This window comes from Lactuca saligna, chromosome 6, assembly GCF_052625555.1.
Source record: "Lactuca saligna cultivar CGN05327 chromosome 6, ASM5262555v1, whole genome shotgun sequence".
Taxonomy (NCBI): domain Eukaryota; kingdom Viridiplantae; phylum Streptophyta; class Magnoliopsida; order Asterales; family Asteraceae; genus Lactuca; species Lactuca saligna.
The window spans coordinates 48,086,374-48,103,616 of NC_136422.1; the positions used below are offsets into that span (position 1 = coordinate 48,086,374).

Here is a 17,243-nt window from a genome sequence, read left to right on the forward strand (position 1 = left end):
GTTAACTTAAGTATAACGTTACAATGTCAACTTAAATATAAATTTATGTTCTACTTAAAAACGCAAAGAATATTTTGTAAATAGTTGAAAGTGATAAATTATAGTGATAAATACAAAAACTTAATCGTCATCTTTATTTAACTTAAATATTTCCTAAATATATTTTTGTGTACTCAATAAGGAGTTTAAAATAACTTACAATAGCAGTAGTTAAAAATAACTCTATATAAATAATTATATTGTTACCTTTAAAATATATATATATATATATATATATATATATATATATATATATATATTTGATGTTTTAAATAATTATAATGATATAAATTAAAACATTAAGCAAATAAAATTTAAAAATTTAGTTAACAATAACAACAACTATAAATAATACTAAACCATATGTTATATTTAATTCTATTCATGTGTAATTCGTGGATAGAAGTCATTAAAACGATTGAGATTATGAAGTTATAACAGATGTATATATTATCTTATAATCTAAAATAATCAGTACATTATATCAATTTAATATAAAAATTATTATATCAAATTTAACAACAACGTTATTTTTATATTTTAAAAAAAACATATATCTATAAAGATTTCAACTATATTGGTGTTTTTGCGTATTACAATGTCAAATTAAATATAAATTTTAGTTCCGCTTAAAAAACCAAATAATATTTTGTAAATAGTAAAAAGTGATAAATTGTAGTGATAAATGCAAAAAAATAACGTTTGATGTTTTAAATAATTATAATGATATAAATTAAAACATTAAGCAAATAAATTTTAAAAAATTAGTTAACAATAACAACAAGTATAAATAACATTAAACCATATGTTATATTTAATTTTATTCATGTGTAGTGCGTGGATAGAAGTTATTAAAATGATTGAGATTATGAAATTATAATAGATGTATATATTATCATATAATTTAAAATAATTATTACATTATATCAATTTAGTATACAAAACAGTATATCAAATTTAACAACAACGTTACTTTTATATTTAAAAAAAAATAAATATTTGTAAATATTTCAACTATATTGGTGTTTTTTGCGCATTATAATGTCAACTTAAATATAAATTTCACTTCCACTTAAAAGACCAAAGAATATTTTGTAAATAGTAAAAAGCGATAAACTGTAGTAATAAATGCAAAAACTAAATTGTAATATCAATTTAACTAAAATATTTTCTAAATATATTTTTATAATCGTTAAAAATTTCTAAATAAGCAGCTTAAAATAACTTACAATAATAGTAGTTAAAAATAACTATATATAAATGATTATATTGTTACCTTTAAAATCAAATAATAATGTTTGAAGTTTTAAATAATTATAATGATATAAATTAAAACGTAAAACAATTAAATTTTAAAAAATTAATTAACAATAATAAAAACTATAAGTAACAATAACAATATATTATATTTAATTTTATTCATGTGTAACTTACGGGTTGAGATTATGAAGTTATAATAGATGTATATTATTATATAATTCAAAATAATCAATATATCATTCAATTTTAGTATACACATTATTATATCAAATTTAACAACAACGTTATTGTTATATTTTATAAAAAATACATATATTTGTAAAAACTTCAATTATATAGGTGCTTCTATTCAACGCGCAAGCATTTGCGTAGTATATATATATATATATATATATATATATATATATATATATATATATATATATATATATATGCATGTGTACTCTCTAATAAATTAATGTTTTTTTTGTCATATGTCAATCTCTAATAAGTTTTGATCCTTATCAATTTGTAATATTTTTTAAATAAATAATATACACATGTAAATTTATATATACTTTTTTAATTTTTAAAATTAAAAATTCATATAATCTTATATTTATATAAGTAAAATATTAAATAAGGAATGAAGAATTGTAGATCTACCACTATGCATGAATGTCACTTAACTTAACGACCTCAAGTAACGATTTCTTTAAAACTTGAAGAATTTTAGTACTAGTATAATAATATATAAGTTTTTAATTTTGTCTTCATCAAAAATATTTTAAACATTTGATTAATTTTTAAATATATTTTATTAAATTAGAAACAAAGATGAAACACAAAAGTACTTCTGAAGTGAATCTAATACCTGGGAATCCTCTTCTGGGAAGCAACCTTGATGTGGTACAAAATAACATGATATATTTCACAACATCTTCCTTAACATCATCTTACCCCTACTTGTTCCCTTGTCAGCCTAATTCTGTACTAACATAGGTTCATTAAAAGCAAAAAAACAAAATTATAATTCCTAATTATTTCAGTAATATATATATATATATATATATATATATATATATATATATATATATATATATATATATATATATATATATATAAAAGTGTTGTAGAAATCAGCCTAATGGACCGATTAATCGGCCTAATCGGCCGATTAATCGGCAACTAATCGGCCGATTAATCGGCGACTAATCGCTAATCGGACCTACACCGATGAGATTTATTGCTAATCGGTCACTATAATCTGGTTTGGTCAATACAGGTCAAATTCGGAATTAATCGGATCTAATCAGACTTAAACAGACCTAATCGGGTTTGGTCAAAATTGGGCCTAATCGGCCCTAATCGCTGAGTAATCACTTTTTTTTATAGGATTAAAATTAGATTTATAAATTTTTAAATAATTTTCTTAATAATTAATGGTTAGTCTACTGATTAACGATTTCTGCAACCATTATATATATATATATATATATATATATATATATATATATATATATATATATATATATAAGGCACACTAACAATTTACAATGATAACATAAAGTTAAAACAACACCCCATCACTTGTCTAAGAGAGTCTTATCGAGGGAAGTCTTTTTTTTGAAGGTGAAAAGGCATGGACCATAGTGAGACAGGCTGACAAAGAAAACCTATATTTTAACCTAAATTTCATCAACACTTCACTTCTGGAATCATAAACCTTCACTAGTAATAAACTATTTGTTGTCACATAAAGTTTTGAAAATGGCAGAGAAGAAAATGGTGGATGCGTAAAATTTTCTTCTGCATCAAACCATCAGATCTTACTTCTCCCATTGACAGATAGTACAATGTTTCTTCCAGGACCATGATCTTTTCCGGTTTACTCCAACTTGAGTGCCAAAATCAAAATTTTGATTTATCATGTTCTATTTGTACAAATTAACATAATAACATTCTTCTGCAACTTGTGGTAAAGTATCACTATTTAGAAGAAAGAAAATGTTTACATTATAATTTAAAATCTTTTATCATCAATGACTGGCATATTGACCAGGAAGTCAGGAACAAGTAGCATAGGTGATCATCAAAAATGATAAGTAGGTCTCGTGCAAGGTGTCCTCTAGTAGCTCTAGATTGGATTATTTTTCAATGGTAGGGACATTAAATATGACAAGAACTGAGTTTATTTTCTTTTACACTGTTAAAAGAATTAAATATTTTAATAATATAGGGGTTTTACATGCATATTGAAGTACATATTAGTAATAGTAGTATACCAAATCACCCTGGTTCTAAGTTCCCACTATATATAGTATCATCTGGAATCAGGATCCTTCTTACAACTTAGAGTGATAGAGAGAAAGCATGAACAGGAAACTACGGTATTGCATACTGTGTGAGTTCAATTGTGGCCTTTTGACCGGGATGTCCAAACAGCATGATCAGGTGGACCTTTTCGGGAAGATCTGATGTATCTTTTGTGGAGTAAGATCCTTTGGGAAAATCAGGAACTACACAAAGAATTGGGAAAGGATTAAGTAGCAAGATATTTTTGGTCGTCTACAAATCATAATGCAATGTACTTTAAGCTATATAACTTATAAGTGTATTTTAAAAAATAAAGGTTAATGTTACATTTTATTAATAAAAAATTGCCACTTTGTAATTTAATAAGTTATTGTTTAATTAATTATTAGGCCATGAAACAATTAATTAATTTTCGTTCAATTCAAAAGAGTATACATTTAGAATCGGTTACTAGGTACACAATTGGGATTAAAGATGCATAAAGCTCCGATCCGATCCGGTTTGATGACGTCAAACACAAACCCGATCTGCGTAAATCCGATCTAGTTTCAAGCTGGTTTTGACCAGTTTTTTCCTTCCGCGTATCCAAATCGGTTTAATCCGATCCGGTTTGGATCTAATCCAGAATCCGATCCGGAATTTACAATATTAAAAAAAACATTTTTACGACCTTATATGTAACACAAAATGCAACATAGGTTCATTAAAATACTTAAAACATATATCAAACATCTAAATAGAAAGAGTTTAGAAACTAGTTAATTAATAATATTAATAAAGTGGCGTTATAACATTTTGCTAAATAGAAAGTGTTTTTGTGGTTTTCCACTTCGTGTCGCCTTCACTAAAATGTTCTTGAACTGCCACACAAATGGTAAGGGGTCTCATCAATACCATCTTCTTCATCTTCATCTTTGTTTTCATCGTCATTGTCTTCATTTACTTCCGGAGGTCTTGATAAGCCTTGTTTATATTCTTCTTCCATTATCTTTGGTTCAACATTTTGTGCTAGTGCGCCTTCTAGTGATGCCATGTGTTGTATATGTCCCACAGAATCCAAGTAATCTTTCAAGCAAACGCAAACCTTTACCGCAACCGGGGTATGATTCGTTCTCAACTTTGATAAAATTGTATATTAGACTACATTTAGTTGTATGTCTCTTTGTATTCTTTGTGTAGGTTATATGTAATTATTGTATGTCTCTTTGTATTCTTTGTGGGGGTTATATGTAATTATCTCCACCATATAATAAGCATAACCCCTTTTCTTTTGATATGGAGATTCATTTACACATGGTATCAAGCGCCAACCCCTCCCTTCCTTTCCCTTATTAAACTTTTGATTCCTCCTCTTCTCTTTTCTTCTTTTCGGTTTTCTTCTTCCCCTCTCACTGGAATTCCATCACCATTGTCGCCTCATCATGTCAACATCCAACCCCAAGGATACCACCATTCCCATGAACACCATCCTTCACCTTATCACAATCCGCCTCCCCTTCACTAATTACCTTCAATGGGTGAATCAAGTGACCCTACTCCTCTCCTATCAACAACTTCTTGGCCATGTTGACGACTCTTCTAATGCCCCTCCATCATCTATTACGATTGATAACAAGACCACCGTCAACCCAGAGTTTACGGAGTGGCAGGTTGCGGACCAACGCACCCTCATTTTGCTTCAAGTATCTCTCACCGAAGAGGCATTTTCTGAGGTGGTGGGTCTCTCCACCGCCTGTGTTGTTTGGACGGCTATCGAGTCTGCCTACGGAAACTCTTTAATGGAGTGGGTTTAGAATCTTTGTGATCAACTCCGTCTCCTTTCTAAAGGTATCGCTTCTGTTTCAGATTATGGTCATTGTTTTAAGACTATTTGTGATCAACTAGCAGCCATTGGTCACGCGGTTGATGAATTGGACAAGTGCCATTAGTTTTTATGTGGTCTTGGTGGCTCTTTTGAATCCTTTTCTGTGGTGATTCGTGCGTCCCGTCATGCTCACCTTTTCCGTGATTTGCTTGCCCAAGCCGAAAAGCATGAAATGTTTCTTACCTCGCTTCATGGTTCGTCGCCGCCTCCCGTTGCTTTCACTACCGAGACTCCTCTCGGGCACACTTCATCGACTATTAAGGGAGCTTGTGGGGCTCCTCGTGGTGGTTGTGGCCGTGGGCGTCGTTCCCCTCATTTCCAACTATGTCATATCAATGGCCCTTATGCAAATCAGTGCCCACAACTATCCTCGTTTGCCTCTTCGACCCCTGTGAATGACACCGACTTAGTGAAAGCCTTTCTAGCCAAATTTAATGTTAATAATACTCCCGGCCTGGATTGTTATGTTGATTCTGGTGCCTCGGATCATATGGTGTCTTCCTCGGGATTAGTTTCTCAACCCACACCGTTCAATGGTGATGACTCGGTTCAATTTAGTAATGGTAATACTCTTCCTATTTTATCTATTGGACATTCTTCTCTTGCTAATGGACGTCAATTCAGGACCGGAAAATGAAGTGGGCACTAGCTCGCGGACGATGTGATCATGGGATCTACATTCTTCCTAATAAACAGGTGACGTGTGCTTTCTTTGCTCGGAATGGATCGAAGACCTCTTTTGAGTTATGACATCCCTGTTTGGGACCTGTGTCGTTTCACACAATTTCTTTGTTAAATAAACTTGGACTTGTTTTGGTGTATTCTATTTTACCTAAACTGGTTGTATATTTGTCGTGCCAACTAGCGAAATCATATCGCTTACCATTTTATAATAATGATAAACGTGCCATTTGTGTTTTAGATTTTGTGCATTGTGACCTTTGGGCCTATCTCCGGTTACTTCGGTTGATTCTTATCGCTATTATATGACGTTTGTTGACGATTTTTCCCGGTTCACATGACTTTATCTACTTAAGTCAAAATTCGACCTTTATATGGTGTTTGAGATGTTTATTACATATGTTGAAATACAATTTTCCACTACAATTAAAACCTTTCACAGTGATGGGCGTACCGAATTTTTGAACAAAAATGTTAAAACTCTTTTGCAAAAACATGGGATTTTTCACCAAATATCATGCCTGGGCTTGCTATGATGTTTCGTGGGCACATTCCTGCATCTTATTGGGTGGATGCTTTTAGCTTCGCCGTGTTTATTATTAATCAGTTACCCACCAAGGTTCTTAACATGAAGTCACCATTTCAGGTGTTGTTTCATCAGGTGCTCTCATATAACACTTTCCGTCCTTTTGGATGTCACATGTATCCTTATTTGCATGATTATGCAGGTCATAAACTCTTTCCTCAGAGTATACCATGCATCTTTATTGGTTATCATCCGCAATATAAAGGTTATCAATGTCTTGACCCGATTTCCTCACGCATCTTTATTACTTGACATGCCCGGTTTAATGAGACTTATTTCCCCTTTGGTGGGTCTTTTGGCACGGCTCCGATGGCCTCTTTTCCTTTACATGAGTTTTTTTGGAGATGTTTCAATTATATTGATGTCCTCCACCCCGCCTATGGCTCCTCCAAGGCTGGATGCACCATCTCCGCCCACCGCTCCATGTGCTACTTGCCCGGAGCCCGTTTCTGTCGCACCTGAGGTCACTAAGCCTCCCTCAGCAGCCATCGATCCCACCCCTGATGCTGATGCTGAATCAGTTTTCACCGGGTCAAGTTCTTCTTCTTCCGACAGCTCTTTTGGGCCCGACTCAGACACCGATCCCACTAAAAAGTTTGTTTCAGCCCCTCCCAAGCCCGTAGTGCAACCCCCTGGTCATCACACCCCATGACCACTCGTGATAAGGTGGGATTTTCAAGCCACATTATCAGGTTAATCTTGTGCACATTTGGTCATGTGTTCTGTTATCGGCTGTGCTCTCTTTTCCTGATCTGGTTTCTCATGTTATTGCTTTGCGTGACCCTAAGTGGTGTAATGCTATGCGCTCCGAAATGCATTCGTTGCACCACAATAATACTTGGACGTTGGTTCCTCGTCCTCCTCACTCTAATATTGTTGGTTGTAGGTGGCTTTTCGTACTAACTACCGGGAGGATGGTTCTGTTGAGCGGCACAAGGCTCGTCTTGTTGCCGAAGGTTTTGGTCAGGTGTCGAGTCTTGATTTTTTTGCATACTTTAAGTCCTGTTGTCAAGGATACCATGATCTGTGTTGTTCTTTCTCTCGCCATTGTTAATGGGTGATAGCTGCATCAACTTGATGTTAATAAAGCCCTTTTACATGGCAAGTTGGGTGATATAGTTTATATGCAGCAACCCCCGGGGTTCGTTGATACTCGGTTTCCTAATCATGTTTGCAAGCTCAACAAAGCTATCTATGTGTTGAAGAAAGCATTGTGTGCGTGGTTTCATCGGTTAAGCTCTTTTCTAGTTACTAATGGATTCTCTTGTAGTTTGGCTGACCCATCTGTATGTGTTTTTATCCATGATCACTGCATTTTTTACTTGTTGGTGTGTGTGGATGACCTTATCCTCATTGGATCCGACACCTTCATTATGTGTAGCTTTATTGCCAAGCTTCATGATGTGTTCTGTATTAACGATCTTGGGCTCTTGAGCTATTTCCTTGGCCTCGAGTCGACGTCGCTTCTACACGGTCTCTTACTCAGCCAGGCCAAATATGCTCATGATGTCTCCCCTTTCCACCAATGCCTCTCTTGTTAGTGATGGTCCTGTTTATGAGGACTCCACACGCTATCGCTGATTGGTTGGAGCACTTCAATATCTGATGATTACTCGACCGAACATTGCCTATGCTGTGAGTCAGCTCAGCTAGTATCTTGCTGCTCCGACTGTCGCTCATTTTCAAGCTGTGAAGCGTCTTATTAGTTATGTGAAGGGAACACTCACTTTTGGTCTCACTTTTTCTAGGCCGAAGTCCACCTCTATTTTAGGCTACTATGATGCAGATTAGGCTTGTTGTCTTAATACACGACGTTCCACTTATGGCTACTCGATATTCCTGGGGGGGGGGGGGGGGGTCGCTCCATCTGTGAATCTAAATACCGAGACATGGTGAACACTGCTGCTAAGATTATTTGGCTTAGTCATCTTCTGCGTGAGCTTCATGATTTACCTTCCGGTCGACTGACCCTCCTTTGTGATAATCAGAGTGCCCTCTTCCTCAACCAAAATTCTATTGCTCACAAACATGACAAACATATTAACCTCGATTATCATTTTGGTCGTGAGCTCGTTGCATTCGACAAACTTATTACTATGTTCTTGTTGGGTTTTGAGCAATCTAACACTCCTAAGTGTACATGCAACCCTAAATACCTTGGATCTATGTTTTCTCTATTATACATGCAAATATCAACTTTCCAAGGTATTGTACTATTCTAGCATACAAAACTTTGAATAACACAAGTTAGAATAACATACCTTTTGTTGGTGCTTGTCTTCATGAAGCTTGAGTGCCTAGTTCCCCAAATGTGACACCTCAAATGGTTCACACAACATCAAGTACACTTGGAATAACTTGAGAGAAACTTGAACACTCCATGAAATCGTTTAGCCCTCACACACACACATATAGTCATCAATTTCTTGAGCCATGGGTTTCTTTTATATGGTGGCTATTAGGGTTACACCATGTAACTCATGACTTTACCCATTCCTTATGCTCCATGGATTTTAACCTCCATGGAGTATCCATGGGTCACCCCCATGGACTTAGTCCAACATAAGGAATCTTGGATCACAAGCCCACATATATAAGAATGAATGATTTACACAATCAACCCATATATTTAATTAGTCTCCTTTTGATCACTTAATTAATTCCAAATTAATTCTTGATCAATACTAATTAAATAACCTTATTAATATATTAGAACTTATAATATATTAATAAACCTTAAGTGTTATTTCTCTCATTTTAGTCTATCCAAGTGCATGATGACATGCAACCCAAATGGACCATGTCGGGTCGGGTCAAGTTTTACCAATTATAGTTATGGACTTAGACATTAATCCAACAGTCTCCCACTTGGATAAGTCTAAAACTATTATTGCAAGTATGACTTCAAAACCCGACTAGCAATTGTAGCTCTCAAAAGCTTCTGTCGAACTCTGACCTTGTAGATGAACTCTGACCTTTGTCAATGACTTGTCCATTAGATAAGGGATCATATATTCCTCCATTCTAGATATCATATGGACTGAGACATGGATTATAATCATTCTCTCTGTCCATTTGTTGTTTCCCGATTTCTGATTTATGACGACTGACTAGTTGAACAAATCAAATCAGTCCTGGCCCGGTCGAGCACTTCCATTTGTCATCATCAAATCATTGAGGGGCCCACAGATATCGCTTTTATCCCGAAGGTAAAAGGAATGGATAAACTTCGACTCATATGCTTGTACTAACTATTTTTTGAATCATACACAAAGGCACGTTTTATAACATCGAGTTACCAATGCGTTTAAGTGCAATCAATGTATAACCAACTCATAGTCAACAACTCATATATCTAGGTTTGAAGAATATAAGATATTATCATCTCATGATTCACTCGTGATAAAATCCATGAAGTGAATCCAAATGAGCGTGGGTTGAATCCAATACTCAGCCCTTATGAGTACTCATGAATGTTGTAGCAACTATTGCATTGTCTAAAGCACTTTAGACAAATCATACAAGCCAAATTCACGACAGTCTTGATTCATATCTACTTCCAACGTATGACCGACTGTGGATGGTTCGAATAACTTGTTCATTCGGGAGAATGACCTAGTTATTCTGGAAGTCAAAACATGCAAAGTGAAACACAAAATAATACTAATCTTATATGGCCTCAACACTTTGAGCGTAAATAAAACACCTTTTATCTAAGCACCATATTGATCACTCATTATTCATGTTTCGATTAATCAACTTAATACTTGAATTGAAACTGTAGTGATGCCATGCTCCAAGAATCCATACTATGTTTCTCTAAACAATAGCTATGCCATACTCCAAGTATGCACACTATGTTTACATATGGTCATCTCTTTGTGAAATGTATATCAATTGGACATGACTTCTATGATTCTCATTTCACAATCCCAATCCTTATTGTAAATGTAAGAATACCACGTTCTTGTCATTTACCGTAATCTATGCAATGATCCTCTTGTAATGATATTCAAACAAGTCACAAAGACTTGGCAAAAAACATTACAAAGTATCCCAATGGAAAGCAATTCCATGGAGATGAAGTCTCAAATTCAAAGTACATTCCTTTGAACATCCTTCTTTGCATAGATTCAAAGAATAACTTCCACCTATGGAAACAATTCCATATTCCCATCTTGACCATCACTTTTGAACAAGAGTTGCCTCTTTCCAAAATATGTCAATAAGATCCTTACTCTATACTTCCAATTGTCCATGAGTAACCAAACTTTGGAAAACCCCAAATTGTTCTCGACAATTGCTTAATCATCTTAGTCATATCCAGTTCTAATCCCTTTTCCCTTCTTAATGCCCTAAGCATTAGGAATATTTAGAATGAATGAATATTATAACACATGCAATTGATCCTATATCCGAAGCATATGGGATACGATTCATGCTATAATATTTTTATCTGCCATGTTCTCATAATTCGAACTATGAAGAAGGATGTCGTAATCATAATCGAATTTTGAGAAAGCAACATATATAGAAATTCCTTATGTTGAACCATTTCAACATAACATTCATATATATTCTTGACTAAAGTTGATTAAAATCTCAATCTAAGCTTGTAGAATTGAAATGAAGTATAAATTTCTCTCCCTTAATTATAGTAAAACAACTTTTTCAAAGCGAGTTGAAACTTTTGTTTTCTATAATTAACATTGCTAACTTGCAACATAATCGTCATGCTCCCACTAGCATAATGATTATTATCTAACTAGCATAACACTTTATGCTCCCACTAGCTTTGACATGTACCTAGAAATCAGTCAGATTTCTGATACTAGATTGCCTTGATAAGACTTTATCAAACCATACACCTGGAGTCTAATCCTTTCCTTAGATAGCTCACATGTGAGTCTAAACCTTTTCCATTCTCATTAGTTAGTGTGCCGGTTAACCACACATGTTCCACTAACGACATCAGAATGAAAACTTCACACATGCTATCCACTTAAATCTACTAAATGAAAGAGTTTCCTCACTATCATTTTCATGAATAGGAGATAAACCTTATGACACTTAGATTTAATGGTGTATGTGTTCTTATCCATGTGAATTGTCAAAACCATAGTCACAAGACAAGGATAATGACAAATCCAAACTCATATGGACTGAACTCAATCTAATTTCTTGCCACCTGGCAGCTCAAGGGCCTACCATTGCTTCCAAGTTGTTATGCAACCAGTTGAGAACTCTTAGAAGTCCAATGCAAAACCAACTTTAACTGGAATGGGCACAAAATATGTCAACACGATAGGTTACAAACCTCAAGTCGTGGTCTAGTGATTAACAAAACTCTTGATTAGTTATTGAATCTATCTTAAGATCCTTTTAAGTCTCCCACTGACCTCTTGACATATAAGATCTCTTTGTCAAGAACCATTCCTTGACAAAAAAGAATATTCAAGAGTTAGTGCAGATTCTTATCAAGTTAAACACTTCTCACAATTGGTCTTAGTTGGTCTTTGTTTTATCCAAAACATCACAACTTACCAATTTCAAATGTACAAGAGTAAGAACACATTTTACTCTACATTTAACAAGTGTTATAAACCTTTCTTAAGATTATGTCACTCAAGGCTTAATCTTGGAGTAAGACTCTAAGATTTAATTTTGGAACGAAGTATAATTTATCTTTTGATCTAACCATTTCAACAATTCACGATTCATCTCCTTAGTCAAACAAAATGAACTAAGGTGTCCTCAGAGGAACAATTGTGACATGGTTTCATAATCACTAAGATAATCATAACACAAAATACACAAGTACTCTCCCATCTCTTCAGATTGGAGAAACTTTTATCTTTCTGTCTTATTTGATTCTTCTTTTTCATTCTGCCATACATTGAAACTTTTCCAATGTTTCAGAATTACACTTACACTTGTAAGCATAATCATATTTACTAAACTTTAGTAAATCTTATCAACCTTTGTGGTGGACCGGACCAGCACACAACCAAGTGTACCCAATCCTTTAGTCCTTCACTTGACTCACATGCAAATGTGAACAAGGAATTAGTCTTAATTTACCAAAGATGAAAATTCTCATTCATCACACAATACAACTTGCATGATTCCAAGTTTCTATCCAACTGAAACTTAGGTGATGAGAATCTTTCCTTATTTGGTAAACTATGACACTACCACAAATGAAAGAATCAAGTCCATATCCTATATTACTTATCAATGGAAACATATAATCAACAATTTTTTCACAAATGCCATTGTAAGGATACTTAAAATAAATAAAATCAAAACCATTTTTCTTTTATTTTAAAACTTTGCGGAAAAATTAATCCTTACAATCCATATGGAAAACTTGTTGTTATCTATTTCTAAACAATATATCATAACTCTTAAGTAACAGCTCAAAATTCTGATCACCGAACCATGTGATCGAAATCCATCTTCGCGATCAGAATCAGCATATACTTCCTTTAAGTTTCTTCACTTTTTCTTTGATTCTTAAAACATCAACATGTGACCTCGTCACATTATGCAATAAGAATCTCATAATAGAAACTTAATAGAGTTAGACAATGGACTTTACCTGAAGTAGAGTCAAACCTATTGACTTTACCATCCTTAAGATGTTTCAGGTAAATTTAGCAGCTTCTCAACCAATTTCTTTCCTTTGGCAACAGAATCATATGGACTCTTTGGAAACGGTACATGGAACTATCACAGACTTAACCTTTCTCTTTACCATTTGGTCAACCGAGTTGACTATGGCCGATCCCTTTCCATTGGGAAGAGAATGTTTTTCCTGGACCTCCAATGTCACCATTTTCAATGTCCAAATAGGTTTGGAAAGTAGATCTTCCAATCCAATTTGCTTTACTAATGCTCCAAATCATTGCTGCTTTAGCATCATCGAGCAAATAGGTAAGATCATTAAGGGTCTTGTCGCGACCTGTCATCAGGGAGTGACTGAAGAACCAAGTCAGCAGCCAACTACCTCGAGACTTCGACACCCGACTCTCCCGACTTGTCAATATGTGGCTTAATCCCCAAGATCTAAGCACATATAAACTTTGCTTGCCAATAGGGATTGAGTGACTTAGAACTTATCAAGTCTTAAAACTTGTGGGATAGGGAGATTTATTGGAGGAGGTGGATGAAGTGAAGTATGATTTCTAGTCCCACAAATGCCCAACAAAGGGATTGATCTTTCACCTTGATTGCCATTTGGGATATCATCTTCATTAGGAAGCTTGTTCCTAAAGATTTGGGAAGACCATAACTGTCTAAACTAGACATCTATAATGGGAGAAATTCAAGTTAGTTGATTTAAAGTCCTTAATATAACACCCAATATGAAATATTAAGGCTAGGACCCAACAACCTATTTATAACTGGAAGAGGGATGCCGTAATCCAAATTATAAAATAGTTGAAGGTAGGTAAATGACGATTTACCAATTTCCACCATGAAAACAAAATATTTTATTATTGGGTTTTATTGGTTTTGAAACTCCTAGATCTTTTGAGATACATAGAACTTTCAATGGCATGTTTGAATCTCGATTGTGCCCTCTCAAGTTTGTGACTGGGATGCCGAGGATCACAAACAAGGTGTGAATAACCATACAAATTGACTTGGTACCCTCAATAATATTACCTAATCGATGTGCCGGTTAACCACACACGTTCCACCGATCTATAATAAAGTCAAGTTACCCTTTGCCACTCTTACTAGTCCATATTAGTGTGCCAGTTAACCACACACGCTCCACTAACGACTTTGTAAGGTACAAAGTGTAATTTTATGGGATAGCACCTTTTCACATTTTCCTAAGTAACTAAGATTGGGAATTTATAAGTGTTCAGTTACTTAGTATTTTTCATTATACTTTTAATGAAGGGAGAATTATAGTTCATTTCTACCCGTTCGCCTAACGACCCTCCACCAGTCAAGGAAGCGGTGGGTGAGAGTGGGCACCCATTAAACTGCCATTTTATAGGCAGTAACCTTATACCCCCCTTATAGACCGGCTTCGTGAATGAGGCCTACTAACGGTAAGATTGACTTCCTCTTATACATACCTATATAATTAAAATTATAATAATAGTATAAGGGTTGAATTTTAAACTTTTTAAAATTTCAATGTTTGATTTGGAATTAAAGTATACATGAGGAGTAACTTTTCAAATTCCAAAACTTGAGGGCAAGTTTTGAAACTATTTCAAGACTCTTTAAATCATAACTTATGAGTTTAATGGTTCATTAAAATGAAGACTCTTCATTTTAATGTAACCCCTTATTCTTTAAAAACACTTTAAAGAAGTGTCTCTTCAACATCCATAACTTGAGGACAAGTTATGGAGTCATTAAAGTATTTAATGAAAAAAACTCTCAAATTATATGTAACCTACAAAACTTTTATGAGTTTTTGAGATTCATAAATATGACTTTTCACATAACTTGAAGACAAATTACAAAAATATATTTTATGAACTTCTTTTAGACTAATATGTATTGAAAACAACTAGAACACAATTTTTTTCATTATCAATCTAAACTAACTCATAAATCAAGTAAACATAAAATTCTTGAAAAATTCATAACTTGAGGACAAGTTATGAACTCCATACAATTTTCAACAAGATCATGAATTATATCAACAAACTATTTGCACACAATTCCTATGATCTAACAAAACTCATAAGCATGATCATTCATAATCAACAATTTTCAAGAATAACATGAACACATATAAACTTGAAACTTATATTATGGCATTGAAATTGGTTTAACATAATCATTACCACATTCAAAATAAGTTTTATAAGCCCAAAACAGTCAAAGGTAATGATTCTAGACCAATTCCAGCACCAAAACTTGAAAATATGCTGTCTGGGGGTCCAACTCGTCGATTGCATGAACAAACTCGATGATTTGGATGCATTTTGCCTTGGACTCGTTGAGTCCCTTCATGGACTCGGCGAGTCTGCTGGGCTGACAGCACCAAAAGTCGATTTTTAAGCAGTTTAAGCAAGTACAACAAGAAAACAAGCCTTGGCTCTAATACCACTGTTGGGATTGGAGCAATCTAACACTCCTAAGTGTACATGCAAACCTAAATACCTTGGATCTATGTTTTCTCTATTATACATGCAAATATCAACTTTCCAAGGTATTGTACTATTCTAGCATACAAAACTTTGAATAACACAAGTTAGAATAACATACCTTTTGTTGGTGCTTGTCTTCATGAAGCTTGAGTGCCTAGTTCCCCAAGTGTGACACCTCAAATGGTTCACACAACATCAAGTACACTTGGAATAACTTGAGAGAAACTTGAACACTCCATGAAATCGTTTAGCCCTCACACACACACACATAGTCACCGATTTCTTGAGCCATGGGTTTCTTTTATATGGTGGCTATTAGGGTTACACCATGTAACTCATGACTTTACCCATTCCTTATGCTCCATGGATTTTAACCTCCATGGAGTATCCATGGGTCACCCCCATGGACTTAGTCCAACATAAGGAATCTTGGATCACAAGCCCACATATATAAGAATGAATGATTTACACAATCAACCCATATATTTAATTAGTCTCCTTTTAATCACTTAATTAATTCCAAATTAATTCTTGATCAATACTAATTAAATAACCTTATTAATATATTAGAACTTATAAGATATTAATAAACCTTAAGTGTTATTTCTCTCATTTTAGTCTATCCAAGTGCATGATGCCATGCAACCCAAATGGACCATGCCGGGTCAGGTTAAGTTTTACTAATTATAGTTATGGACTTAGACATTAATCCAACAGTTCTTTCCAACCAAGCTTCAGGTTGCGGATATCTTGACCAAAAGCCTGCCGCGTTAGCAGTTTGAGCAGTTTCGTCGAATGTTGCACCTTGGTCCACTACATGTCGCTTCAGGGGGGATATTAGACTACATTTATTTGTATGTCTCTTTGTATTCTTTGTGTAGGTTATATGTAATTATTGTATGTCTCTTTGTATTCTTTGTGGGGGTTATATGTAATTATCTCTACTACATAATGAGCATAACCCCATGTCTTTTGATATCGAGATTCATTTACACACTATACCTGGAACGCCCCGTTCTTGGTATGCATCAGTTCAATTAGTATTAGTTTTTGTAAAAGCAACTCGACGAGTTGGTAGCCCTAACTAGTCGAGTAGATGCCAAAAAGGATGCAGGGATTTAAATGGTCTACTCGGCGAGTCCAAGCCTGGACTCGACGAGTAGGTATGGCTGGATGAAACCCTATTTTTGAGGTTTTACACCCTATTTAAGCCACTTAAACCCCCTTTTGGGCCTCCCTCACCAGCCTCCCTGTCCTCTAAAACCCTAACTTGTGTGAGCTTCATCGTTGAGAGATTATTGAGGTTTTGAGTGTGTTTTTGTGATATGGAAGAGAGTTGGAAGAGCTTAGAGGCATCAAGCTTGTGGAGAAGATCAAGCTCCAGGATTTCATC

General features: G+C 34.5%; 2 protein-coding genes across 2 annotated transcripts in view; both read left to right on the forward strand.

Moving 5' to 3' along the window:
- The first annotated feature begins 5,015 nt into the window (after positions 1–5,015).
- Positions 5,016–5,387, forward strand: LOC145002525 (uncharacterized). The gene has a single exon (XM_078961778.1). The coding sequence runs from the start codon at positions 5,016–5,018 to the stop codon at positions 5,385–5,387; it is 372 nt and encodes a 123-aa protein (XP_078817904.1).
- A 2,150-nt stretch (positions 5,388–7,537) lies between these two features.
- Positions 7,538–17,243, forward strand: part of LOC145002526 (uncharacterized) — a 67,642-nt gene continuing 57,936 nt past the window's right edge. The window contains exons 1-2 of the mRNA XM_078961779.1: positions 7,538–7,681; positions 7,790–8,011. Coding sequence (XP_078817905.1) covers positions 7,538–7,681; positions 7,790–8,011 — 366 coding nt within the window. The remainder of the gene's footprint in view (positions 7,682–7,789; positions 8,012–17,243) is intronic.

Excerpts from the sequence above, each read along its gene's own strand:
- LOC145002525 (XM_078961778.1), top strand. The coding sequence starts at position 5,016 with ATGTCAACATCCAACCCCAAGGATACCACCATTCCCATGAACACCATC.